Source organism: Eubalaena glacialis, chromosome 3, assembly GCF_028564815.1.
Source record: "Eubalaena glacialis isolate mEubGla1 chromosome 3, mEubGla1.1.hap2.+ XY, whole genome shotgun sequence".
In the NCBI taxonomy this organism is placed as follows: Eukaryota; Metazoa; Chordata; class Mammalia; order Artiodactyla; family Balaenidae; genus Eubalaena; species Eubalaena glacialis.
In genome coordinates this window covers 169,614,644-169,639,501 of record NC_083718.1, presented here as the reverse complement: position 1 = coordinate 169,639,501, position 24,858 = coordinate 169,614,644, and the positions used below count along the sequence as shown (strand labels likewise).

The window sequence follows — 24,858 nt, the reverse complement described above, 5'->3', positions numbered from 1 at the left end:
CAGGGCCTCCCCTGGACTCACAGGGTGCGCTGCAGCCCCTCAGTCCCTCTTCTGCCCCTAAACCCACAGCCCAGCCTCCTTTCCGCTCCGAGCAGAGCAGCCCAGCCACAGAGGCCATTTCCTTATGAGGTTCTCCGGCCAGAGAGATGAGTAGCCAACGGAGCTTCAGGGAAAGAACACAAACTGGGGAGCGGGTCGTCCCAATAAAAGAATACTTACTAACCTCCATCTGTTTACTACACATTTATTACAGACTACTGCTCGCCTGGCATTGCTCCATACGTTGGGGTCTGGCAGTGCGGGGGCCCATAGATGTCGATCTGTTTGAGAGGGGCCGGCACCCACCTCACGGGAGGGACAGGCAAGGCTAACAGCAAACTCCTCTCCCCAACGTCTGCTGTTCTTATGCACCTTCCCCTCAGTTCCCTCCTCAGCCAGCCAAGGCTGAGTCCTGGAGCCCTCCTGTTTGCATTTCTGGCTCAAAGACTGTAGCTGGCTCTCTTCTTGCAGCTGGAGTTCTGCGGTCCACCAACCAGCTGCTGGGATAGTCTGGGTCAGGCACAGGAACAGTGGCAGGCCTGGGGGCCTGGGGCCTGACATGACAGCAGAAAGAGTGCTGCTGGGGCAGAAAGGTTGCTGAGGGTGAGGGTGAGTGTGAAGTCTCTTGTGCTAAATCCGAGCAGGTGAACAGCACATGGAAGTTACAAAACCCTTTCACTTTTGTTCTCTTACTACGATCCATGAGGTAGCTATTATCCCGAGAGATGAGGAAGCTGAGGCTCGGGGGTGGAGGGGGGTGGGAGGGCTAAGTCCGCACGCTCACTGCCTCTACCTCATGGCCCAGGGGCTTCCTGGAGACAGCAGAGCCAGAGGGTGGCCTTGTTCCACTCAAGGCGTAGATGGTTGCCCCTGGGTCTTGGTCACTGAGCTTGTGATGCAGAGTGTAATTCCTGCCACGGTGAGCACCATGCCTGCGAATGCTCCTGGGATAATGGGCAAAAATTGAGAGGCTCTGAGACCAGCCATGCCAGGAGGAGCTGGTGCAGGGCTGAGGGAAGGGCTCAGACAGGGTCTGTCCCCAGACTACCCAGGGGAAGGAAACTCTGATGGCCACAAGGAAGCAGTGGAGCTGCAGAGGAAAGGGGCAGGATCGGGGAAGATCCTCTCCTCACCGGGCCAAGGGAGATGGCTCTGGAAAAAACTAACCCAGGGGTGTCAAAGCCCAAGTAGTGGCTCCCCAAACTTGCAGTGGCCAGACTTACGTTTTCCACCAATATCTTCTCCAAGGACCTTCCCAACAATCAGTGTAAAGATGATGGCCAGAGAGTTACTGATGGGCACAGCTAGGGTCAGATCTGAGTGATCAGAATGAAAAGAATCTCTGAGATGCAAAAAAAAAAAATGTCTTTCTAGGCACAAAACACTTTCATTACATCATCAAGACAGTCTTTTAAAAAGGGTATCTCATGACGCCATTTTCCAGATGAAGTCACAGCAAAGCTCAGGATTCAAACTCAGGTCTCCTGACTCTAAATTCAGTGCTCCCTCAGGATTCCAGCATGAAGACCTGAACTACAAGGTCTGGGACCACCTTGGTTTGCTGGTAAGGATGAGATCTTTGCTCTCGAGGAGAACTTCTGAGATCTCAAGGACATCTGGACAGACAAGTACCCAAAACCCAAAGGATGCAGTAGCTATTAACACCAAACACATTTATCAAGTATACATTATGTGCCGGGTGCTTTGTGCACACATCTCATTAATCTTCACAAAAACACTGCAGGAAGAGCATTAGCATCATTCTGCATAAATAAAAGAATCAAAGGCTCAAAGACATCACATAAATTGAGGCAAATTGAGGATTTAAACCAAGGTCTGCCTGACTCCAAAGCCTGTGCCCTTATTGAATCTATTTAGATGGATAAGGACAAACCAAAACTGCAGGTGAAGCACATTTTGTTTCTGTTTCAGCTCAGACTTGGGCCTTACGGAATTACAGAAGAGAAAAAATGTCAGCGGTAGGAAGCCAGGTACAGGACAGGCCCCACAAGGCTGGGCCTGAAGTAGAGGTCACCACAGTCCAGGGTCTGTTCCTAAGTTTTTTGTTTTTTTTTTTTTAAGAACATGTTTTTTTGTTTTGTTTTGTTTTATTTATTTATTTATTTATTTATTTTTGGCTGTGTTGGGTCTTCGTTTCTGTGCGAGGGCTTTCTCTAGTTGCGGCAAGCGGGGGCCACTCTTCATCGCGGTGCGCGGACCTCTCACTATCACGGCCTCTCTTTGTTGCGGAGCACAGGCTCCAGACGCGCAGGCTCAGTAATTGTGGCTCACGGGCCTAGTTGCTCCACGGCATGTGGGATCTTCCCAGACCAGGGCTCGAACCCGTGTCCCCTGCATTGGCAGGCAGATTCTCAACCACTGCGCCGCCAGGGAAGCCTGTTCCTTAGTTTTGAAGCCCCAAGGGACTGACTTGCAAGAAACAAACTTCAAAAAGACTAATGGAGTTAAGAACACCGTTAACTTAAAATTTATTACACTTAAATTTTGTACACCTAAAGCTTTTTAAGAAGATAGATTTTACGTTAAGTGTTCTTAAACACATACAAAAAAACAAAACAAAAAACGAAATCAGAAGCTGAGTTACTAGTTTACAAGACTCATAACTGCCAGGCAGACTGTGCATGTTGGCTTCTCAGCACACTCTTTCCCAGCCCTCCCGGGCCTCACCTGCTTCAGGTGGCGGAGGAGAGAACTGTGCAGCTCCTCATCCCCTGTGAGGCCCCACCAAGGCTGGCATTAGCCATCCAAGAAACTGACACAACTGCTACCTACTCAGAGCTCCTTCCTTAAGCTTTCACACTTTACATAGAGTGCAGTGGCTGCTGAAGTTTGGTTTGCAACAGTAGATTGGGGAGGGAAGCAGCATGGTACAAGGGAAGAGCAAGGGCACTGGAGTGAGGCTGACCCAGGTTTCCCTATGTCACCTTGGTTAGGTCATTCAAACACTCTGAGCCTGTGCCCTACATGAAAAACAGTGATAGCAAGGTAACAACATCACCTTACAACAGGGTTGTAAGATGAAATATGATAACGTGTGTATATCCTTGGCTGAATATATCCTTAATAAATAGAGACCACTGTTCTGATTATTAGAATGGGTGGGCGTTAAAGGATACAGAGTAGGTGGTGAGATAATAGGATCCTAAAATTCCAATTTGCTCAAAACTTGGTAGATGGCTAACTGCAGTCAGCTGACCAGAGGGCTCAGCATTCTGGGCAGCAGGGAGTGCCAGAGGCTTTCAAACTTTCTTTTAAATGAAGTCTTATGAGAAGCCCAAAATGTAAGACAGATGAAAGCGGAGTGACTCTAGTTGAAGCTGACGTGGCAGGTCTGGAGGTTGGCCTATCCGCTCACCCTCCTATGGCCTCTGAGGGGTTTCCCAGGGCTATGTGGGACCCAAACTCCCGTCAAGTCCCTGGGGTGCCCAGGTGAGCCTCCAGGAGAGGTGAAATTCTCATAGCAAAGTTCAAGAGCATAAACTTTAGTAATATATGGCTTCAAATCCTTCTGCACGGACATGCAATGGGACTTAAAGAGAGATGCAATAAGTTGCCCAAAGTTCTGTAACTTCATCTCCTAGGTGGAGACAATCATGCCTACTTCATAGGATCGAGATGAGAATTTTTTAAAATGTGTAAAACTAGAACAGTATCTGACACAGTAGAGGGCAGTTAACAACAGTGGGGGAAAGGCAATTTATATTTATTGAGCTCCTCCTGGTACAGTGTGCACCAGGTACTCTGCCAAATGCTTTTCATACACTGAATTTAATGCTCTCAGTGCTATGAAGCCAGTTGTAAAAAATCAAGGTTCAAATAAGGGACTTGCTCAAGGTTAGGCAGGTAGCAAGCAGTGGAAGCAAGAGTGTCAAAGCCAGCCCTTGGCACAGCAAAATGAACCTTCTTTCTTCCTCTGCCACTGCATGAGACTGCCAGGCTTCAAACCAACTCTCGTGCCTGGCAGCATACTCATAACCAGCCCACCATGCCCTACTGCCCAGAGAAGAGGGTGCAACTCAGGAACCAGAGACAGTGGGCTCTCCCTCACTCATGGCAACAAGGTGTTTTAGACACCCTCCCCGCAGTGACTCTCCGGGTGGCCTCCACCACTAAGCATAGCAGTTCTAACCCAGAGACCCACCTGTTGATGCCAAGGTGAGGTAGTAGAGAAGGGAGCCACACTGGTTGAGGGAAAAGGGCATCAGGTACTGGAAACAGAAGAAAACTGCAGTCAGTGTGATTGCTTAACTGAGCAGTGCTGCCTTCTTTGAGCTTTGAGATATGCCTTTCCTCGGAGGGAGGGGTAGCTATAAGCGCCTAGGGCCTAAGCCCTCTGAAAAGAACCCTTCCGGGGCAGAGGGAACGTCACTGACTGAATTCCATGCCTTTGCCCTGAATGCCCTCCCCCTCAGCCCTGCTGGTTCCTATCCTCCCCATCCTGCAAGTCCCTGAATGCCAGTGTTACTCTCTCCAAGAAGCCTTCCCCCGGTCCCCTAGCTCCAGCCTCCCTCCTGTGAACTCACGCAGCACTTATCTGTACCTCTCTCAAAGCCCTTAGCCCTAAGAGGCGGTTGTGTCTATATCTTGTCTTTCCCACTAGCCTAGACTGGCAGCGTTGGGGTCACAGGTAGTTCTCCATATCCTGCCTCCCCAGGGCCAATTTGAGCCCTAAGCCCTCCCTCCGGAAAGGTCTGTTGGAGGGATCACCATAATAAAATATTAATAATAGCTCAAAACATCATAGATTTGAGCCCTAATTATGTACTAGGCCCAATGCTAAGTGCTTTATGTGCCTCACCTCACTTAATCCTCACAACTGCCCCATGAGATGGTTACATTATTCCCATTTTACAGATGAGGAAACTGAGGCTCAAGGCAGACAAGGGACTCATCCAAGAGCTTCTAGCGAGTAAGTGGTGGAGCGCAGATTCTGACCCTGACCTGTTTGACTCCAGAGACCAAAATCTTAGCGGCTACCCCCGAGAAAGGGGTCATTCACCGACGCACCTCAGTATTCAAGAAGAGGGTCTTTGTCTCCTGCAGCAACTGCCGGGCCCAGGTCCGCTCATGAACCTGCTGCAGGTGCGAGGAGGCCCGCTTCAGCAGCGGCTGTGTGCCACCCCACAGAGCGGCCACCAGCACGAGAGCCAGCACCTGCCCTGGATGGAGATGCGAGTGACGGCCCCCCCCCCCGCCCCCCGCCGCCCCACCGCACGGCCCCAGCCCTCCTCCGGCCTCCCATCCCCAGCCCGCCGCCCCCACAGCCCTTCTTTGCTCTCCAACGCCCCGGGTGTGATTGGCGGGTAGGACAGACCCCGGGAGGCCGGGGAGGTGGATCCAGGAGCCCAGGTTCGGGGTTGCAGCAGTGATCGGGGTTAGGTGGTGGAGGTGGAGTAGAAATGAATTCCGGGTGGGAGTCTGGAAGCCCGGGGAGGAGCGGGGCCCGCCTACCCAGGGTCGCCGCCATGGCAACGCCTCCCCTCTCCACTTCCGGGAACGAAGGGGCGGATACCCGTAATCCGGAAGTGGTGCCAAAGCCTCTTCCGGTTCTGCTCGCGTTTTCCTCGCATCACCGCCGGCATGGTGAGTTCCCCTGGGTTAGAGCTGTTGCCCTGGGCGTCCGGGCCGGGGCCGATTCTGGGCGCTGACACTCCCGTCCTGTCCCCACAGAAGCCGATCCTTCTGCAGGGCCATGAGCGGTCCATTACGCAGATTAAGTACAACCGCGAGGGAGACCTCCTCTTCACGGTGGCCAAGGACCCTGTGAGCGTCGGCCGGAGGGCGGGCCGCCGGGACAGTGCGGAGGGGGCCCGGGAGGGGGCGAGTTCATTCTGCCGGGGCGAAGGGTGGACAGGCCAGTTTTGCCGCGAGAGAGAACCCAAAGAGCGCCCCATTCTGAGAAGTAGGGAGAGACCATCCCGGGATTAGGAGGGCGAGAACATTAAACCTGGAGAGGTGGGAAAGGACTCAGTTGTTGGTAGAAGGAAGGACTAGCCGGGGAGAAGAAAAGCAAGGGACCTTGTGAAAGGGGAAGGGGGACGAGGGTCAGCTTGCTCAGGGAGCGGAGAGGAGACCATTCTGGGGAAGAACAAAACTATTCTACAAGGATAGGGGAACAGACCACCTGAAGAAAGGGCAAGTTGATCCTTGGGTGGCGAGGGACACAGAGGCCTTAATGAAGATGTCCCTGGTATCATTTCAGTCAGCCCTTTCCTGCCGCTCACTGACTGCAAACAGCCCCTCACAGTACTGCCTTTTGAGGCACCTCCACATGGAGGAAGTTAACTCGGGTGGCTAAAAGTGAGGGCTCTGAAACCAAACAGACCTGATTTGACTCCTGAGTGCTGCGTTCACTAGCAGTGTGACTTTGAGCATGTCGTTTAACCTTTATAAACTTAAAGTGTCCCTTTTTACAAAATATGGGTAGTAATAGTGCTTCTTTCTGGGGTTGTCTTTAAGATTAATGAGATTATTCAAGTAAGGAGCTTAGTGTGTGTGAGTGCCTAATTAATGTTAGTCACTTATATTTTAAATTCCTTAGACAGTATTTTATTGGAGCTACCCTTTGAAGAAGGCGTTACTGTCGTGACCATTTTACAGATGGGAAAACTGAAGTTCAGAGGGGAGAAGCACTAATTTTGAGATAATACAGTGAGATAGTAGCAGAGCAGGGATGGGAACCCAGGCTTCCCTACTACCAACTGCTCGCATTTGGACAGAATACCAAAGCTGCTGTTTTGCTAGGCTGGCATCCGACTTGACCTTTTATTTTTCTGAGGGTTTAGGAGTCTGGGAAAGGGCCGGTATAGTGGCAAATGGAGACTTTTTGCAAGCCTCCTGACTCCCTTGCTGCTTACCTGCTGGAAGGAGGAGAATCCAGGAGTTGGTCTTTTTACCAGCAACCTGCTGTTTCCCAAGAGATGAGCAGGAGAGGGCAGAATCTGGCCTGGGTAGAGGCTGCTGGGGGCTCCTGGGGCAAAATAGGAGGCCATTGCTCTGCCTGAGATGCCTGTCATCCTGTCATATTGTCATTGACTCCTCCAGATTGTCAATGTATGGTACTCGGTGAATGGTGAGAGGCTGGGCACCTATATGGGCCATACCGGAGCTGTGTGGTGTGTGGACGCTGACTGTATCCTTGTCTTTGCTCTGAGTCTGTGCTCCCAGGGTCTGCCAGCAATGGAGAGGCTGCTGACTTGGAGTTGGGAGTTTGGGATGCTCATGTGGGTCTAGAGAATGATGCTACCTACCTCCTTGGTCTGTTCATTGGTTGGGGGAGCATTTAGGACAAGTTCCAGTTCTGGATGAGGAGGTTAGGATGCGAGAAGAAGGAAGGCTCTCTGGTGCTGAACAGGGAGGTGATTCAGTTGGCCTTCCAAGAGGACAAGGGCTCAGGTGAACTCTGTCATGCTTCTTAACACCTTCTTCAGGGGACACCAAGCATGTCCTCACCGGCTCAGCTGACAACAGCTGTCGTCTCTGGGACTGTGAAACAGGTAAGCCTGGATCCTTCACTTTTACAGCAAACAGTGAGGACCTACAGGTTTCCCCAGAACCTGTTCACCTCAACAAGGTGATAAATAGATAGAGATAAATCCAGAGATGGTTCTTAGTCTAGGAAAAAGAGACAGACAAGAAAATAAAGAAGACAGAGGAGAAAAGAGGCATACAGTGAGACATAAGCCATGTTAGAGGAAGCAAAGAGCACTGTCGAAGGCCAGAGGGGGGCAACTGAATGCCTGGAATGGGGGTGGGAACAGCCTGGGAAGGTTTCCCAAGGTAAATGTCATATGAGCTGGGGCTTGAAGGATGAGAAAGAGGTCATCGCTCTGGAACATGCAGGAATGAAAGCAGGGCGAGTATCATATCCAAGCCATCTGATCTGGCGGGAGTTCCTGCTTCTTGGGGCATGAAATAGACAGCAGTGGGGAAGCTGAGGCAGGCTAGGGCCAGAACAGGCCTTGAATGCAAACTCAGGAGCATGGCTTTGTTCTGTAGGATTTGGCATGCCGTGGAGGTCCCTGAGCAGGGAAGAGCGTGTTTAGCTTTAGCAAGCCCAGATAGCAGTGGGGAGCACTGGAGGAACAGACAGAAGACAGGGGAGCCTATTAAGCGGCTCCATTTAGTAAATATTTACTGGTAATCCAGATCTCTCCCAGGTCTTTGCTGGGCACTGGGGACACACAGAGAAATTAGAGCAGAACTTTGCTGTGGAAGAGTGCATTCTGAGGCAGAGACAGATAGAATGCAGTCAACTGTGAATGCCACAGTGCCAGGTGTCTGAGGAGGGACTGTGGGGAGAAGTTAAAAGACTTGATCCAAAGCACAGCAGTGAGGAAAAAAGGGGGGGAGGGCACTAGAGTCAGTAGTGCAGGAGAAACAGTGCAACGTGACGATAGGCAAGTGTATTTTTCTGTTTGTTTGTTTTGCTTTTTTAAAATATATATTTATTTATTTATTTGGTTGCACCAGCTCCTTAGTTGCAGCACGTGGGCTCCTTAGTTGTGGCATATGAACTCTTAGTTGCAGTATGCATGTGGGATCTAGTTCCCTGACCAGGGATCAAACCCGGGCCCCCTGCATTGGGAGCGCGGAGTCTTATCCACTGTGCCACGAGGGAAGTCCCAATAGGCAAGTGTAGAGAGAGCCCTCCCTGCAGTGGGCAAGGACTACCCCACACTCTGCCTGTCTCCAGGGAAGCAGCTGGCCCTACTCAACACCAATTCAGCAGTCCGGACCTGTGGCTTTGACTTCGGGGGCAACATCATTATGTTCTCCACGGACAAGCAGATGGGCTACCAGTGCTTCGTGAGCTTCTTCGACCTGCGGGATCCGAGCCAGATTGGTGAGCCGGTGCTGGGGCTCAGGGCTAGGGTTGAGGTGAAGGGCTTGACTCCAGAGCCCAGGGCCTGACATCTGCTGCCCCACACAGACAACAACGAGCCCTACATGAAGATCCCTTGCAACGACTCCAAGATCACCAGTGCTGTTTGGGGACCTCTTGGCGAGTGCATCATTGCAGGCCACGAGGGCGGAGAGCTCAACCAGTATAGCGCCAAGGTAAGGGGGTGGGTGAGGCCTAAGCCCATCAGAATGATTCTCTATGAGAGGCAGGATAAGCCCAGTGGTTAAGAGGGCTGGATTCACATACAGATTTCACCCCTTTCTCATTATGTGATCTTGGGCGTATTACATAACTTCACGGAGCCTATTTATCTGTAAGATGTTTCAAGGATCAGATGACATCAGGTGTTTGAAAAACTTGTCATAGACTACTCAGGATGTGTTACTAATGATCACAATTAAGCATTCTCCTGCCACTACTGAGTGCCAGGCCCCGTGCTAGCCTCTGAGGACAAAGAAGTGAATCAGACATGGGCCCTGCCCCGGGGGAGACAGACTGGCAAACAGCTAGCACATGGGTCAGATTGTGAGTTTCACCACCACAGAGGTCTCAGCCAAGTATAGAAAGTGCCCTCTGTCGCAGAGGAGGTGGCATGTACATTAATCTGTGAAGAATAAATGGAGCTTCAAGCCGGAAGAGAGGGACGTTCCACAGACAAATGGAGCAGCGTGTGCAAAGGCACAGAGTTAAGGGAATAGGCAGATTCTTCAGGAAGAGAGTTTCTTATCATTGGAGTGTGGTGCTGGGGAAGGTGGACCAGGACTAGATAGTTTTCGGGTCAGGAGACAAAGGAGTTGTAATTTTCCCTTAGGCAGGAGGGAATCTTCAAATGGTTATGGATGATCAGGTTTTCTCTTTAGAAAACTCTCGCAGGCTAGTTTGGAGAATGGGCATAAACTAGGCAGTAGTCATGGGGATGTGGACTACCTGACAGTCAGGAGACATTCAGAGGTGACTGATGAGATGGAGGGTTAGGAAAAGGGTAAAGTCCAGGCTGTCTCAGATTTCAGATGTGGGTGCCTGGGTTTCTGAAGAATACTGGACTATAATACCATAAAGGTTAGTCAGTCACTCAACAAGCACTGACTGTGGTCCACTAAAGTACCAGGCCTACTTGCAGGAAGGGAATGGGAACCAAGGGCAAAGACATAAATAACGCTTGATGATAGCAAACAGTGAGCTGATCTGTGCCCCCAGGTAGGCCTGACTGCAAAGCTGGTACTTGTTCCCTGAAATGTAAGAGCCAGATACGTCCCTACCATGTGTCCAAATTAATGGAGGAGACAGAAATACATTCTTCCCTCAGAATAGGTGAAAGTAACTCAGGAAAGGAAATGACAGTCTTCTGAGGGTCTCTGTTTGAGGCCCAATGCTTGAGGCCTTTTAGTCATCTAACAAATGTTTACAGAGCACAGGCCAGGTGCCTGTCATTCAAAGTCAAGTAAGACCCAGTCCCAGTATCCTTACAGTGACCCTGAGGGCTTTTTTTTTTTTTTGGCCACGCCATGCAGCTTGTGGGATCTTAGTTCCCGGACCAGGGATCTGCAGTGAGAATGCCAGTGAGAGGCCGAGTCCTAACCACTGGACCGCCAGGGAATTACCCCTGGGGGCTTTTTTTAAAAATTAATTTATTTTATTTATTTATTTTTGGCTGCGTCGGGTCTTTGTTGCTGCGCACGGGCTTCCTCTAGCTGTGGAGAGCGGGGGCTCCTCTTCGTTGTGGTGCGCGGGCTTCTCATTGCGGTGGCTTCTCTCTGTTGTGGAGCAGAGGCTCTAGGCGCTTGGGCTTCAGTAGTTGTGGCACGTGGGCTCATTAGTTGTGACTCACGGGCTCTAGAGCGCAGGCTCAGTAGTTGTGGCGCACAAGCTTAGTTGCTCCGCAGCATGTGGGATCTTCCCGGACTAGGGCTCGAACCCGTCACCCCTGCATTGGCAGGCGGATTCTTAACCACTGGGCCACCAGGGAAGTCCCCCCTCAGGGCTTTTAATAATCTTGTTTTCTAGATGGAGAAATTGAGGCACAGAGAAGTTTTGTTTGTTTTTGGCCACGCTGCTTGGCTTGCAGGATCTTAGTTCCCTGCCCAGGGATTGAACCCGGGCCCTTGGCAGTGGAAGCGCAGAATCCTAACCACTGGACTGCCAGGGAACTCCCACAGAGAGGTACTTTTAAGGGCAGGCTCTAAAACTCTGTACTACATAGTCTAGCAGGTTCTTTTAGTGGGAAGGGAAATCAGGAGATGAGACGGCCTTTTGAAAAGACCTAAGAAAAGGTTGGACGAGCAGTGGTCCTCATGAACTGTGACCAAGACCCTGCGAGGGAAGGAGATGCGAGCGGATTCTGCCTCTTACTGGTTTTAGGATCTCCAGTCACACCACCACTCTGAACCTTAGTTTCTTCCTTTTAAAATTTCTGTTAAAATACCTATTTCATAGGATTGTTGTGAGGATTAAACGAAATAGGTGTTGTTAAGTGCTTAGCACAATGCTTGGCAAATAGTAGCCATTCAATAAATATTTGTTGGAAGGATTAAACGGAAACTTCTCTACTGTTACATGATGATTAATTAATAGGTCTGTAGATTTGTCACCATAAGTGTGTGTTTTCCTAGGTAGACTAGCAGTGTTTACGAAACCTGCACACTTGGGCCAGGTTGGGCTTGGGAGTGGGAGTAAATGTTGATTCAGGGGACACTGAGGCAGGTCCAACCCAGACCCCTCCCCTTCATGGGACAAGAAACAGTCCAGAACCCTGGCTGAGCAGTGGGGTAGTGAGGATCGGGTTGGCCAGAGCCTCACTCTTCTTCCTTTTGCAGTCTGGGGAGGTATTGGTGACTGTTAAGGAGCACTCCCGGCAGATCAATGACATCCAGTTATCCAGGGACATGACCATGTTTGTCACTGCATCCAAGGACAACACAGCCAAGGTGAGCCCGGGCAAGGGGTCTGGTGGGGCTGATCCCACCCTCCAGCCTGGCTCTCGACTTCCCCCCAAGAAGGCTCCTTTTACAGATTTCTCCCCTGCCTTCTCTCTCTAGCTCTTTGACTCCACAACCCTTGAACACCAGAAGACTTTCCGGACAGAACGTCCCGTCAACTCAGCTGCCCTCTCTCCCAACTATGACCATGTAAGGGACCCCACCCGAGCTTCTTGCTAAAGCCTCAGAATGTTTCCAGGATCTAGTTGTTTGTCTAGCAATTAAGAAAAGATCTCTGGGGGAAAATGGTGTCAGGCAGAGAGGAGATTCTCAGAGCAGCAACAAGGCTGAATGATTGGGAAGCCCCAGGGGACAGGGTAGGAGGTGGCTGAAGGATGTTTGTTCCTTACCCTTAATATATTCCTAGTCTGACGTGGGAGATAATTAAAGGCTTATGGGGTGGGGGGAAAAAACAGAAAATGGATTTGCCCGCCCTTTGGGCCTGTCTAGAGTTTCTTCTTCCCTTCAGGTGGTGCTGGGCGGTGGTCAGGAAGCAATGGATGTAACCACCACTTCCACCAGGATTGGCAAGTTTGAGGCCAGGTAAAGGGGGAAGGAGCTCTTCCAAACTGAAACTTCGTGAAATGTCTTTCATGATGGACACAAACCATATAACTGAAGAGACTTCCCTTAATTCACTGGCTGCTAGGAAGTGCAGCCAGATCTGTGGCCCTCCTGTGACAAGTGTATAATACAGCAGTTAAGGGCATGAACTCTTGGGCTCGCTCTGAAGCTCTACACATCACTGTAGTTCTCTGTGCCCAATTGCCCTTGACTGTATAATGAGGACAATGGTAATATACTTACCTCATAAAACTGTGCAGATTAAATAAATGACTTAATAGTTGTTAAGCTCTTAGAGCACTGCCCAGCACACAGTAAGGAAGACGTTTGGGTCCAATCTTCCCCCCACTTTGTCTTGTTCTGTTCACATTCATTTCCCCTTTTCCCAGTTTCCCCACTTTACAGTTTGTGTTTGGGGAGTGGTACCTCTCGACATGTTTTGGAAGGAGATGGAAAATGAATGAACTGTCACTTCCCACCCTGCTCTCTCCTCCAGGTTCTTCCACTTGGCCATTGAAGAAGAGTTTGGAAGAGTCAAGGGTCACTTTGGACCTATCAACAGTGTTGCCTTCCATCCTGATGGCAAGAGGTAGGGCCCAGTGAAAGGAGCTGAGCTCAGCCCTGATCTGCCCGCCTCTGCCCCTTTCCCATGCCCTGCCCCCTAGGCCTGCCTCCCCCAGGGCAGGCCTCTGACTGGGCCCTGCCTGTCTCTTTCCAGCTACAGCAGCGGCGGAGAAGATGGTTATGTCCGCATCCACTACTTCGACCCGCAGTACTTTGAATTTGAGTTTGAGGCTTAAGAAGCCGGATCTCTGGGAATTCCCTGGCTATCCAGTGATTAGGACTCCGAGCTTCCACTGCAGGGGGCATGGGTTCCATCCCTGGTCGGGGAACTAAGATCCCACATGCCGCACGGCGTGGACACACACACACACACACACACAGACACACACACAACCACAAAAAGAAGCCGGATCTCCATATGGGCCAGGTTCACAGAAGGCTTTGGACTCTGAGAAATAAATTAGTTTGGAAATAAATGGTTTCTGGTCAGAAATTTTGTCAGTTTCATTACTTTCCCTTCTCAGTGATGCCCCAGCAAGCTCATACCAATCATGGATACCTTTATTATTTGGACCTTCTCCCTACACTTTGGACACTTCAAACCTGGAACTTCAGTATTATGGGCTAGGCTGGGTCGCAGGCACTGTCGTTCAAGGTCCAAAGGTGCTGAGGGGCCTGGAGAAGTTTCAGGAACATCTCAACCACCATCCAAGGACCAGTACTTAGGGTTGGGGCTCAGAGGCTGAATCTGTTGGCTGAGAGCCTTCTGTCTTCTCCTGATCTGTTGCTATTTGCCACACCTTCTCCCATGCTACCTCTGAAGGCTCAGGTGGATGGGCCCAGCGCAGAAACAGGCCTGAGGAAGAGGAGGAGGACAGGTAAGGAAGCTGAGCAGAGGGGAGAACTCCCCCAGGGAGGAGGAGGGAGAGGGGGTCACCTTGCCACAGTCGCAGGCTCTGGGGCTCCACAGAGGGCCAGATGGCCAAGGGATTGGGGGCGTAGAGCGGGTTCCGGAGTTTTCGTTGCTCTTTTGGCTGATTCAGCCCAGACCACAAGGAGTGTGTTCGCGTCCTCACTTCACACAGGCATCTGGAGGGGGTGAGAGAGTGAGCTTCCAGGCTCAGCTATGCCCTCTGGGACTCCGCGTGAGGGCCCTGGTTAGTAGGGTGACAGCTCCCCCAGGGCAGTGATACCCTCTCCCGCAGATGTTACTGCGAGTCAGATCCTGAACTGGGCACTACAATAAAGCAGGAACAAGACAAAGTCCTAGTTCTTAAGGAGTTCTGCTTAGCTTTGCTTTGAAAGGATCAGGGAAGGCTAATTAAGAGTGTGCCATTTGAGCTGGGTCTAGCATCAGAAGTTCACCAGGTATGCAAAAACATGGAAATACTTAGGAGGGGGAACTGCAGGAGCAAAAGCAAGAAAGTGGGGAAGGGCCCAAGGTGAATATTGATAGGTCTAGACTGATGAGTTAAAAAAAAAAAAAGGATGAAAGTGGAGATAATAAGAGCAGTGAGGAAGCTGTTCCAGTGGTCCACATGGAAAGGAAAGTCTGGATTAGGGTAGTAGGAGGGGCCTTGGACAGGAAAGGACTAAGCTAAGAAATTCTTAGTAGAGGGACTTCCCTGGTGGCGCAATGGTTAGGACTCCGTGCTCTCAATGCAGGGGGCCCAGGTTCGATCCCTGGTCAGGGAACTAGATCCCACACACATGCCACAACTAAGGGTTTGCATGCCACAACTAAGGAGCCGGCGAGCCGCAACTAAGACCTGGCACAACCAAATAAACAAATAAATATTTTAAAAAAATAAATTCTTAGAAGAAAAGCTAAATATGAAGGATGGGGGAGAGGGAGGTAAAAATAAGTTTCTAACCTGGATGATAAGCAGAGTTAGTGAAAACAACATGGTGGAGAGGAGGCCACTGGGCAACAAAAGATAACTAAATATGAGCTCTACCTTCTTAGGAGTGAACCCTCCCTCCCCTCATCTCAGTCTGATGAGAGAAAGATGGCTAATGGGAGCTCATTGGCGGCATATGCAACAAGCCAACCAAGTAATGAAAATAACTACCACTCGTGTGCCCACTGTGTGCCAGTCACTGTGCTAAGCACTTTCCATGCTTTAACTCAGCTAATCCTCACACATGCCCCCACCCCACCTCTAGGCTATGGTGACTATTATGATCCTTTGCTTGCTACTGATGAAACAGATTCAGGGTTGCTTTTGATCACCCAGCAGGTGAGTGGTGAAGCCAGAACTTGAGCCCAAACAATTTGACTCAGCATTCAACCTCTACTCTATTGCTTCACTAGAATCAACCCTGCAAAGTGGTAGAGAGCCCCAGAAATGATTTTGGCAGCAACTTTCCCCTTCAGCCCTTGTTTTTAAGCTAGGAATGCACTTGTTCTTGGCTATGGACAGAGTGGGGGGTAGGTCTAAAGGATTGGCCATGGACCCATTTATTTCTGGCTTTGCAGAAGTTAGGGGGAAGTGTGAGCTCTGGAGGTAGGAGAGGAGAGGACACTCCGAGTTTTTCTAAGAGAGAAACTCGTTTGAATGGGAAAGATGTCTTTTTTTTTTTTTTTTTTTGGCTGTGCCTTGCGGCTTGCGGGATCTTAGTTCCCCGACCAGGGATCGAACCGGGCCCCAGCAGTGAAAGCGCTGAGTCCTAACCACGGTCCACCAGCAAATTCCCGAAGATGTCTTCTAACAAAGTAGGCTGCCAATGCAGCAGGTACCCGCCCCTGTCCTGTGCCTGCCCTCTGACCCACCTTGACACCCCCTTAGCTCACCTCTCCTTTTCACTGTTGCAGAGGAAGGTGCCGAAAGGGGAGGCATAGGAGTGATCAAACAGCGCCAACAGCATCCCCTCCCCAAACTCCAGCGACAGCGGGAACTGGCGGCCCAGCTGCCACACGCAGTCCAGGAAGAGGAGAAAGATGGGTGCCTCGTGCTTGGGGCGGGTGTGGGAGAAGGCCGAGTGAGCACAGCGCAGCTGGAAGGGGTGGCCGGCCTGGGAAGGGGTCAGAGCGATGGGCACAAGGAAGTGGGGATTCTGGATGGAGGGCTAGGGCTGGGCTGGGCAGCCACTTACCTGGATCCACTCTCTCTCTATCAGTTCCTGGAATCCAGCCATGGTTCGGCTCAAGGGGTCTAGGATGAGTTGGGCCAGTGAAGTCACTAGCAGGGTGCTGTCCGTGCCTTCGGCCCCATGCACCAGGATGCAGGCCCCTTCCCTGTGGGCCCAGGGCTTATCAACAGTGGCCTGTCCTTCCCTGCCTGGGGTGGCCAGGCCAGGAATAGAAAGGGCCCATTTGAAACCTGTATTTGCTTACTGAGATGTGGTTTTGTGCCCAGATATTGAGAGCCCTGCCCACCCTGCTTTCTTCTCTGTCTTGTAGGGTGGGGGGGGGGCCTTACCACTCCATGCCCTGGGCTGCTAGGCAGGCTGTGCTTAGTGCCTCCTTCACATGTGACAGCCAGCGGCAGCCATCTAGTCGACTAAGCCAGCGGTCCATGCTCTGCTCCAGGTCCCCACAGGCTTCCACCAGGTGCACGAAGCTCTCCTGCAGGGGCCGCCCCCTGCACAAGTGGGAGTCTGGTCATACCTTCTCCAGCCCAAGCTCTGGTGAGCATAGCCTAGGAACAAATGCTCCAGACCAGTGAGGGAGACATAGAGCCCTCAGAGGAGCCCATCTGACAAGAGGGACACAGGGCCCTTTGGAGAGCCCACCTAATCTGATGGAAATGTTTCCCCAATCTTGAGGATTCTCCAATCTGGTGGAGGAGACCCGAGACCCTTTGGGGAGACCTAGTCTGTTGGGGAAGCATAGCAATGCCTGGGGAGGGGTCACATAGCCCCCTGGAGAAACAGAATGCCCTGGGAAACCCCAATTTGATGAAGGTGTCACAGTACCCTTGATGTACCCTAGTCTGATGGGAGCAGCACAGTACCCCCTGGAGAGAACCAGTCTGACAAGCCTCCTGAGATTCTGGTATCTGCTCCTACTTCCCAGGAACTGTTCTGCTCTAGATCACCAGTAACCTCCTGCCAGAAAATCTGAGACTTTTTCAGGCTTGTTTAAAAGCCTTCAGTGGCTCCCCACTGCCTTTAGGATAAGCTCTGAGCTCATAATCATGGCATGGCATTCAAGACCTTTGCTCTGGCCCCTGTCACCCCTTTAGCCTCTCTACCTCCATCTCTCTTTCCCTGCCTCCACCTCACACTCCTCACTCCCACCTCACTGAAGTGCTTGCAGTTCCAAAACAGAACAAGTGACTAGGCTCCCTGCTCCTGCACACCTGCAGTGCCTTCACCTGGAATGTCTTCTCATCCTCTGACTTACTCCTCCTCTCTTTCAGGTCTCAGCTAAAGCATCCTGTTCTCAGGGAAGCTTTCTTAGGATGACCTATTCTAAGAGAGGGGCGCGCCTCTTCTGTGCTGCTACTTATCACACTGAATTCTAATTGCCCATTTACTGCTGATCTTCCAACCGTGTCTGGGCTGGCCACCGTCTCAGCCTCTGTGCTGGGTCAATGTTGGCCGAATCAATGAATAAACAGAGTTTTGTATTCTGGATAGGGGAGCAGTCCACTCTCAAAGCACAAAAGTCCCTCAGGACTTTCTCTTGGTTCTACAAGCACCTGGAGACAGAGGGAGCAGATAAAGACTGTGCGGGTACAGCCCTCAAGGGCAGGGCTGGGACCAGTGCAGTGTGTGTGTGTGTGTGTGTGTGTGTGTGTGTGTGTGTGTGTGTGTGTGTGTGGTGAGGTTGTTCCTGGAAGAGAAATTTCAGTTCAATGTAAAGAAGTGCTTTTTCTACCCAGGCAGAGTTGGGTTGCCTAGAGAGGAATGAGCTCTGTCAGTGGGGGCATGCCCACCTGGCAGGATGGCTACCAGAAAAGACCTAACAGTCCTGGAAGTTCCTAGAAGACAGCCCTCCCCCTGCCCCCATCCATGAAGAGTCCTGCACGAAAGAACCTAGGAGAGGATGGGAAGACCCCTTACCTCTCCAGGGGCCGGTGCAGCCGTTTCCAGCCCGGGTAGGCGGACTTGGCCTCGGTGCCGCCGCCAGTCATGCGGGCCTGTTTGGCGGCCTGGGCCGAGCGCGTGTCCACGATGAAGCCCCGGGCCCCCGGGCGAGCCCCCGCCAGCACAGCTTGCAGCAGCTCCTCGTCCTCAGCGCAACGCCGCTTCTGGGGCCCGGTCAGGGGCTGGCTGGAACGTAGCAGCACCTGCGGACAGAGACTCAGCTCGGAAACTGTACCCACCCGGCCCCGGTTCAGGGACTTTGCTCAGGGGATCCCTAAGCCGGGTTTATACACTGGAGCGGGTCTAGAGCTGTCTGGGGTGGGGGTGGGGGGGTAGCTCAGGAGCCCTGGGGGCGTCGGACCGGGTCTGGGTGGGTTGTGGCCAGAGGGGGGAGGGACCCGCTGGGTAGAACGTGGGCGGGTCATGGGTTGATAAAAGAGGGACAAGGCTTCAGGGGGCCCAGACCAGCCGGAGGTGGGGCCAGAGATTGGCGAGACTCGGAAACCAGGGAGAGGGGCGGGGTCAGAATCGATGAAGGCAGGGTTGAGCCGAGTGGGCGGGGCCAGAATAGGGCCTGAGCCCGGGCCGCAGCCCGGCAACCAACAGGCCGGCCAGGGCAGAGAAGAGCCAAGAAGGGACGCAGAGGGTCCTAGCGGCGGGCTCTGGGGAGGGGTGGGGCTCACGGTTCCGCTGGGAGCGTGGTAGTAGCTGAGCACAGGGAAGCGGCCTCCCTGGCGGAAGCGGGCGCTGCGCGCCAGGGCATCGTCGTCCACGGCGCGAGGCACGATCACCGCGCGGGGGTAACTGGGGCACAAGCTGAAGTCCTCGTTCGCCTCGCTCAGCCGCCACGCTCTGGTCTGCGGCACAGGGAGGGGCGAAGACCAGGTCTAGGGCACCCAATGAGTGCCCTGTCCCCGCGCCCCTTCCAGACCCGGCTCTCCCACATCCCCAGGCCCCCACGACCGCGCCGACCTCGCGAGCTACTCGCTTGTAGTAGCGTTCGGGTGGGTGGAAGTGCCAGGATTCGCCCAATCTCAAGCCCTTGGGACGGTAGAAGAACGGAAAGGAGGTGATGACCGATTCCAGGGAGGACAGCGCCTGGGGAACGAAGGCAAGGGATCTGGGAAAGGTCGGAATCCAGCCCTCCGCTCCGCAGCTCCCGCCTCTCCACGCACCCTAGACCACCCTGCATCCCCTTGCCATTAGCTATGCTCCGGGATAACACTGGATGCTGAGTCCCCTTGTTACGGGATAGGGTAGCTTAAGTGCCCCTGTGCACCCCTGGCGTACCTCAATGGAGCGGGCGATGTCCAGCGTCGCTTCCACGCCCTCTATGTCCAGCTGCAGCACTCGCAGGTCCTTACAGCGCAGAGTGATGGTGCCGGCGTCACCCGCGACCCTGGGGATGGATAAACTTAGGCTTAATGTCCCCTGACCTCTACCAGAGGGGAGGAGAAAGGAGTTTCTTAGGATTGTACGTTATGCAGGGGGGGGCACCAGCTCCAACTGCGCTTGCCCTTCCCCCTCTCCCTGCGGAGCCACGCGCTCCCAGACTACGGGGATGTCCCCGCCACGTCTCACCGCTTCTCGATGGAGTCGACACTGCGCAACAGCAGCAGCCACAGGTCTGGAGTCGCCTGGGGCCCTGGCGACAGCAGCAGGTGGTGGCCGGTGACGCAAAGCGTGCCGCGCAGCGGGGGCATCTCCGGGCCCCGCAGGAGCTCGGCTTGGGCCTGGCCCGTACGGATCAGCTCCGAGAACTCCATTCCTCCAACGGTGGGCCTGGGGCCCGGCAGAAGGACAGACTCTAGGAGCGTGAGGCGGGGTGAGCGCGGGCTCCGAAAGGGACAGGAACTGGCTGGGCAGCTGGCGACGCCGGCAGGACAGCTGTTAAGGAGGCCCCTTGGAGGAAGGGATCGCACAGTTTCACAGGAATTTCCCCCTCCTATTGCCAGCACTTCTTAGTGAAGACCCCGGGGCTAGAACCTGTTAAGGAAACCTCAATTTCATCATCTGTGAAATGGGGAGAATATTCTTGTTAAAGCCCTTTACCTCCTGCCTGGGTCGCAGGAGGCACTCACATTTTTGGTTTTTTTAACTGTGGGGTGCTGGCACTCTCCCCGATTAAAAAAAAATAAAGAAAAATACCGTCTCTTCTCCTGTACCCTGGTGGAAGGGGTGGAAAGGGTGGGTGTGAAACTGGGAACTGTCTGCATCCTCCCCTACATCGGAGGCTGGGTGGGGGAAATCCCTTGGTCCACCTTAAATGCAAGCAGCTGTGTAGCAGGCACCCCTCCCCCACCACAGCTGGAAGTCCCTGCCTGAGGGCGCCCTCTATGGGGGCCACTTCTGGTATAGTGCTGCCCTCAGGAGCTCCATCCCTCATCACTCCATCCTTTGCCCAAACATGAATTGCCTGTACACTGAGCTGGGCCCTCCACTGGGTGTTGGGACCCAAGAATGGCTGAGGAAGGTTCTGTTCACAGGGTTTTCAGTCTGGCAAGAGACACACTTAAGCTGGTAAATTACTAGAGTTTAAGTCTATTTGCTGGAGGACCCATCCATCCAAGTATTCTTTTATTTCTTAAACACTGATGCCTACACTGTGTTAAGTGCTGATTACTAAGAAAAATAAGATGTACTCCTGCCTTTAAAGAGCCTTCTGGTCTACTAGGTTCCAGGCTTCTATGTGTGTGCAAAAGCCTTGCATCAAATAATGAAATCATAGGTGCCCCCCCCCCATAATATAACATAAAGTTGGAACTGCTCTATGAAAGGAACCAGACGTAAAAGAGTATAAATTATAAAATTCCAGTCCAGCAGCATCAGCTGGGATGGGAATTCGTTAGAAATGCAAATTAGTGGGCCCTACCCCAAACATACTGAATCTGAAGCTCTGGGAACGGGGCAATCTATTTTAACAAGTTTTCCAGATGATTCTGATCCATGCTAAAGATTGAGAACCACTAGAAAGTATATAAAAAGGCAAAACTAATCTATGCTGTCAAATTAGGGTAGTATTACTGAAACCAAGTCCCCCTAAAACCAAGATTCCTTACTGAGTTTATGATTAATCTCTCTATCCAAAACTTTACTCTCTTTTATGTCCCCTCTGACCTCAATCCTGTGCTAAATGAACACTAATCAACCAGAGTCAGGGACTTCCCTGGAGGTCCAGTGGTTAAGACTCTGTGCTTCCAGGTTTCCATGGTGGCGCAGTGGTTAAGAATCTGCCTGCCAATTCAGGGGACACGGGTTCGAGCCCTGGTCTGGGAAGATCCCACATGCTGCAGAGCAACTAAGCCTGTGCGCCACAACTGCTGAGCCTGCACTCTAGAGCCCACGTGCCACAACTACTGAGCCTACGCGCCACAACTACTGAAGCCCGCGTGCCTAGTGCCCATGCTCCACAACAAAGAGAAGCCACTGCAATGAGAAGCCTGCACACCACAACAACTAGAGAAAGCCCGCGTGCGCAGCAACGAAGACCCAACACAGCCGAAAATAAAATGAATAGAATTAAAAAAAAAGACTCCGCACTTCCACTGTAGGAAGCACGGGTTCCATCACTGGTAGGGAACTAAAATCCCACATGCCTTGTGGCATGGCCAAAAAAACAAAAGCAAACAAACACAGAGTCAGAAGTGTAAAATTGCTGCTGTCAATAACATCATTAATGTACTGAAACTACCATTCTAGATATCATCATTAACATACAAATTCAAGTTGTTTCTCTAAGACAAGATGAGGTAACAGCTCATCAGCCCCTAGCTGTGGACCACCTGGCCAGATAATCATAAACCAGAGACATTCTGACTCCTGAAACTACAATTAAGAAATGTCACAGAAACGATTATGAAATGTCACAGAAACGTCACAAGATGATGGTTAATCTCAGCCTCTTTGTTCTTCCCCTGTTTTGTTTTTTTTGTTTTTGGTTTTTTTTTTTGGTCACACCACGCGGCATGCAGAACTTCCCCCACCAGAGATTGAACCTGTGCCTGCTGCAGTGGAAATGTGGAGTCTTAACCACTGGACCACCAGGGAAGTCCGGTTCTTCCCCTTTTCTATTTTTTTACTTTATTTTTTATTTATTTAAAATTTTTTTGTCTTCCCCTTTTTTTAAAAAAAACCCAACATTCAAAGACCAAGCTGGAGTGGAGCTGAGGCTTGGCTCTTACTCCCCTGCTTGGCTCCCTGCAATAAACCCTTACTTTGCAGCAAACACCCTGTCAGAGCTTGGCTTTTTGCACTGCAGTCACATGGGCGAGCCCTATGCTTGGTTACATTACCCTTAGGAGAGTTGTGATAGGCCAGGAGCACAAAAGAGGCTTCCTGGATGATAGTAATACTCCTTTGCTTATCTAGGTACCACTTACATAAGTGTGTTCAGTTTGGGAGAACTCATCAAGCCATGTATTTACGACATGTAAATTTTTCTGTGTGTGTTATATTTCAATACAAAGTTTTAAAAAGGGAACTGTTCTGGTTGAAGCCCTGGGCGGGGCAGGGAGAGGAAGGTCTAGGAGCCCATCCACAGCTGTGCCCTTACCCTGCACATAGTCCTTGAGGGATTTCCAAGGGAACCAAAAGTTCCTTAGAATATAGCTTGAAATCATTGATCTGTCCCAACAGAGAGTCAGTGACTTGTCCAAGGTCCCACAGATCTAGCACCAGAACCCAGTTCTCCTGACTCCTGAGCCAGGGATCTGGACCCTATTCCTTTGCTGAAGGGCCGGCGTCACGAGTGAGGACAGGGGGCAGCTTGTCAGCCTCCTATCCCCTCCCCAATCCCTTAACTTGGGTCTTGGGAAGAGGGCCAAGACTCTGGTGTGGATGATGCTTTTCTTATCCTGGAGCAACTTCCTTTCTGGGAACTGGGTGTCTCCTTCTGGGCAAAGACAATAAATTTTATCCAAGGGGCCAGAGGAGCAGGGCTTCTCCTGCCCCCACCCGGACAGGCATCACGTGGCTCTCGGGTTAGCAGTGCAGGAAAATCCCAGCCCTTGCACACTCAGCCTCCCACACTCACCTACCTACCCACTCTGACACACTCAAGCCTCCCTGACCCACCTTGAACATTCACCAGCGCACACTCCCTGCACATTTCTTTCACCCTCAGCTTCTGCCACCTCTTCCTGGGTAATATTGCCAGCCTCTCCCTAATCCCAGAGCTGCAGACTTGCCCTGTCCCTCATCCCCAACCATGTCCCTGGAGCCACTGAAATTCCAGGCAGTGGGTGAAGAAGATGAGGAGGATGAAGAAGAAGAGAGCCTGGACTCTGTAAAGGCGCTGACGGCCAAGCTGCAGCTGCAGACACGGCGGCCCTCATATGTGGAGTGGACGGCCCAGGTCCAGAGCCAGGCCTGGCGCAGGGCCCAAGCCAGACCCGAGCCCGGGGGACCTGGGACCATTTGCGGCTTCGACTCAATGGACTCTGCCCTTGAGTGGCTCCGACGGGAGCTGGTGAGTCTGGTGGGGAGGGCAGCCTTGCAGAGGGCCTTGAGGGCAGTCCTTAGGGCCCAAGACACTGGGTATGGGGAGGGGATGAGAATGACCCTGCCTCTAGCAAATGCCCACTCCTGTGGCTTTGTCCCAGGGCTGAGGAGCCAGGAATGGACTTGTCCAGTGTTTTATTCAGGGAGCCTTGCTGAAGAAGGAGTCCATCCAATCTACTGACCTTGTGGTCCTGTGGCTCAGGGGACAGAGTCTGCCCTTGTGGGACAACCCGTTATAGCCGGGGAAGGCATCCTCCCATACTCTGGGAATTGCTATACCCCAAAGATACAAAGGAGGTACTGACGATGCTGTACAAGAGGCCAGTGTTGAATAGGTGGTTCAATCCAATATGTGCAAATATAAAAATGTCCAGCCTCCAAATTGGAGATTCCATTTAGTTGATCTAGGATTGGGCCCCAGGTACCTGTATTTGTTTAGCTTGGTTTTAGAGCAAGATCTATGAGATGGGATGGATAGAGCTGGGGTGTGAGGGTGTGGGGAGGACATAGCCAGTGCAGAGACCCAGGGTGTTGACCAGGAGGGAAAAATGGGAGGTTCAGCAGGCTCACGCCCCCTCTCGGCCGCAGCGGGAGATGCAGGCACAGGACCGGCAGCTGGCAGGGCAGCTGCTTCGGCTGCGGGCCCAGCTGCACCGGCTGAAGGTGGACCAAGTCTGTCACCTGCACCAAGAGCTGCTGAACGAGGCCGAGATGGAGCTGGAGCTGGAGCCGGGAGCCGGCCTGGCCCTGGCCCCGCCACTGCGGCACCTGGGCCTCACGCGCATGAACATCAGCGCCCGGCGCTTCACCCTCTGCTGAGGGGCACCCGCGTGCCTGCCTCGCCACCCGCTACCCATCCCCCAGCCCAGCTGGGAAGAAGGAAAAGAGGGGTGCCCCAGAGGAGCCAGCACCTGGAGAGCGGTGGGGGGAGAGTCCGGGAGATGCTCAGAGCTCTGGGAGCTTAAAGCCCCTGCATCCTGTTGCCCCTGCTGCCCCAGATGGGGGAGGGGGGACGGTGTGGAGGAAGGGGAGGAGTTCACAGACTCCCAGGCTCCTCAATAAACCTCTGCTTCCCATCAAGGTCTCTGCAGTCATTTATTCAGTCCCAAGGTGGCTGTATGTCACTTGTTGCTGGGACCAGGGATTCTACTGCCAGAGAGAAGGCTGGCCTTGGGGGTGGAGATGGACAGATGGATCCCCATCTTCCCCACAGCTCCACTTCTGTTGCTCTATCTTATCAAGATCAGAACTGGAAAA

At 52.3% G+C, this 24,858-nt stretch overlaps 4 protein-coding genes across 5 annotated transcripts; 2 read left to right on the top strand and 2 right to left on the bottom strand.

Annotated features, from left to right (window-relative positions):
• Positions 1 to 495: 495 nt before the first annotated feature.
• Positions 496 to 5,642, bottom strand: TMEM234 (transmembrane protein 234). Of its 2 annotated transcripts, none has more exons than XM_061184559.1 (5): positions 5,573 to 5,642; positions 5,068 to 5,219; positions 4,202 to 4,268; positions 1,263 to 1,355; positions 496 to 983 (listed from the first exon to the last, which is right to left on the bottom strand). In XM_061184559.1, exons 1-5 carry the CDS (start codon positions 5,640 to 5,642, stop codon positions 889 to 891), a joined length of 477 nt encoding a protein of 158 aa, XP_061040542.1. In that variant the 3' UTR covers positions 496 to 888. The 2 variants fall into 2 exon arrangements, with proteins under 2 accessions (XP_061040542.1, XP_061040543.1); XM_061184560.1 differs by having other exon boundaries at positions 5,512 to 5,593.
• Positions 5,574 to 13,561, top strand: EIF3I (eukaryotic translation initiation factor 3 subunit I). Its single transcript, XM_061184557.1, has 11 exons — positions 5,574 to 5,643; positions 5,731 to 5,823; positions 7,105 to 7,192; positions 7,491 to 7,556; positions 8,756 to 8,905; positions 8,993 to 9,120; positions 11,779 to 11,889; positions 12,001 to 12,090; positions 12,410 to 12,483; positions 13,001 to 13,093; positions 13,223 to 13,561. The coding sequence occupies exons 1-11, from the start codon at positions 5,641 to 5,643 to the stop codon at positions 13,302 to 13,304; spliced, it is 978 nt and encodes a 325-aa protein (XP_061040540.1). The 5' UTR covers positions 5,574 to 5,640; the 3' UTR covers positions 13,305 to 13,561.
• A 50-nt stretch (positions 13,562 to 13,611) lies between these two features.
• On the bottom strand, positions 13,612 to 19,961 carry LOC133087440 (myotubularin-related protein 9-like). Its single transcript, XM_061184556.1, has 10 exons — positions 19,684 to 19,961; positions 19,393 to 19,501; positions 19,075 to 19,200; positions 18,786 to 18,959; positions 18,079 to 18,305; positions 16,491 to 16,652; positions 16,165 to 16,306; positions 15,863 to 16,083; positions 14,006 to 14,157; positions 13,612 to 13,924 (listed from the first exon to the last, which is right to left on the bottom strand). Exons 1-10 carry the CDS (start codon positions 19,866 to 19,868, stop codon positions 13,791 to 13,793), a joined length of 1,632 nt encoding a protein of 543 aa, XP_061040539.1. The 5' UTR covers positions 19,869 to 19,961; the 3' UTR covers positions 13,612 to 13,790.
• A 3,094-nt stretch (positions 19,962 to 23,055) lies between these two features.
• On the top strand, positions 23,056 to 24,677 carry FAM167B (family with sequence similarity 167 member B). The gene is made up of 2 exons (XM_061184555.1): positions 23,056 to 23,569; positions 24,190 to 24,677. The coding sequence occupies exons 1-2, from the start codon at positions 23,309 to 23,311 to the stop codon at positions 24,418 to 24,420; spliced, it is 492 nt and encodes a 163-aa protein (XP_061040538.1). The 5' UTR covers positions 23,056 to 23,308; the 3' UTR covers positions 24,421 to 24,677.
• Positions 24,678 to 24,858: the final 181 nt, after the last annotated feature.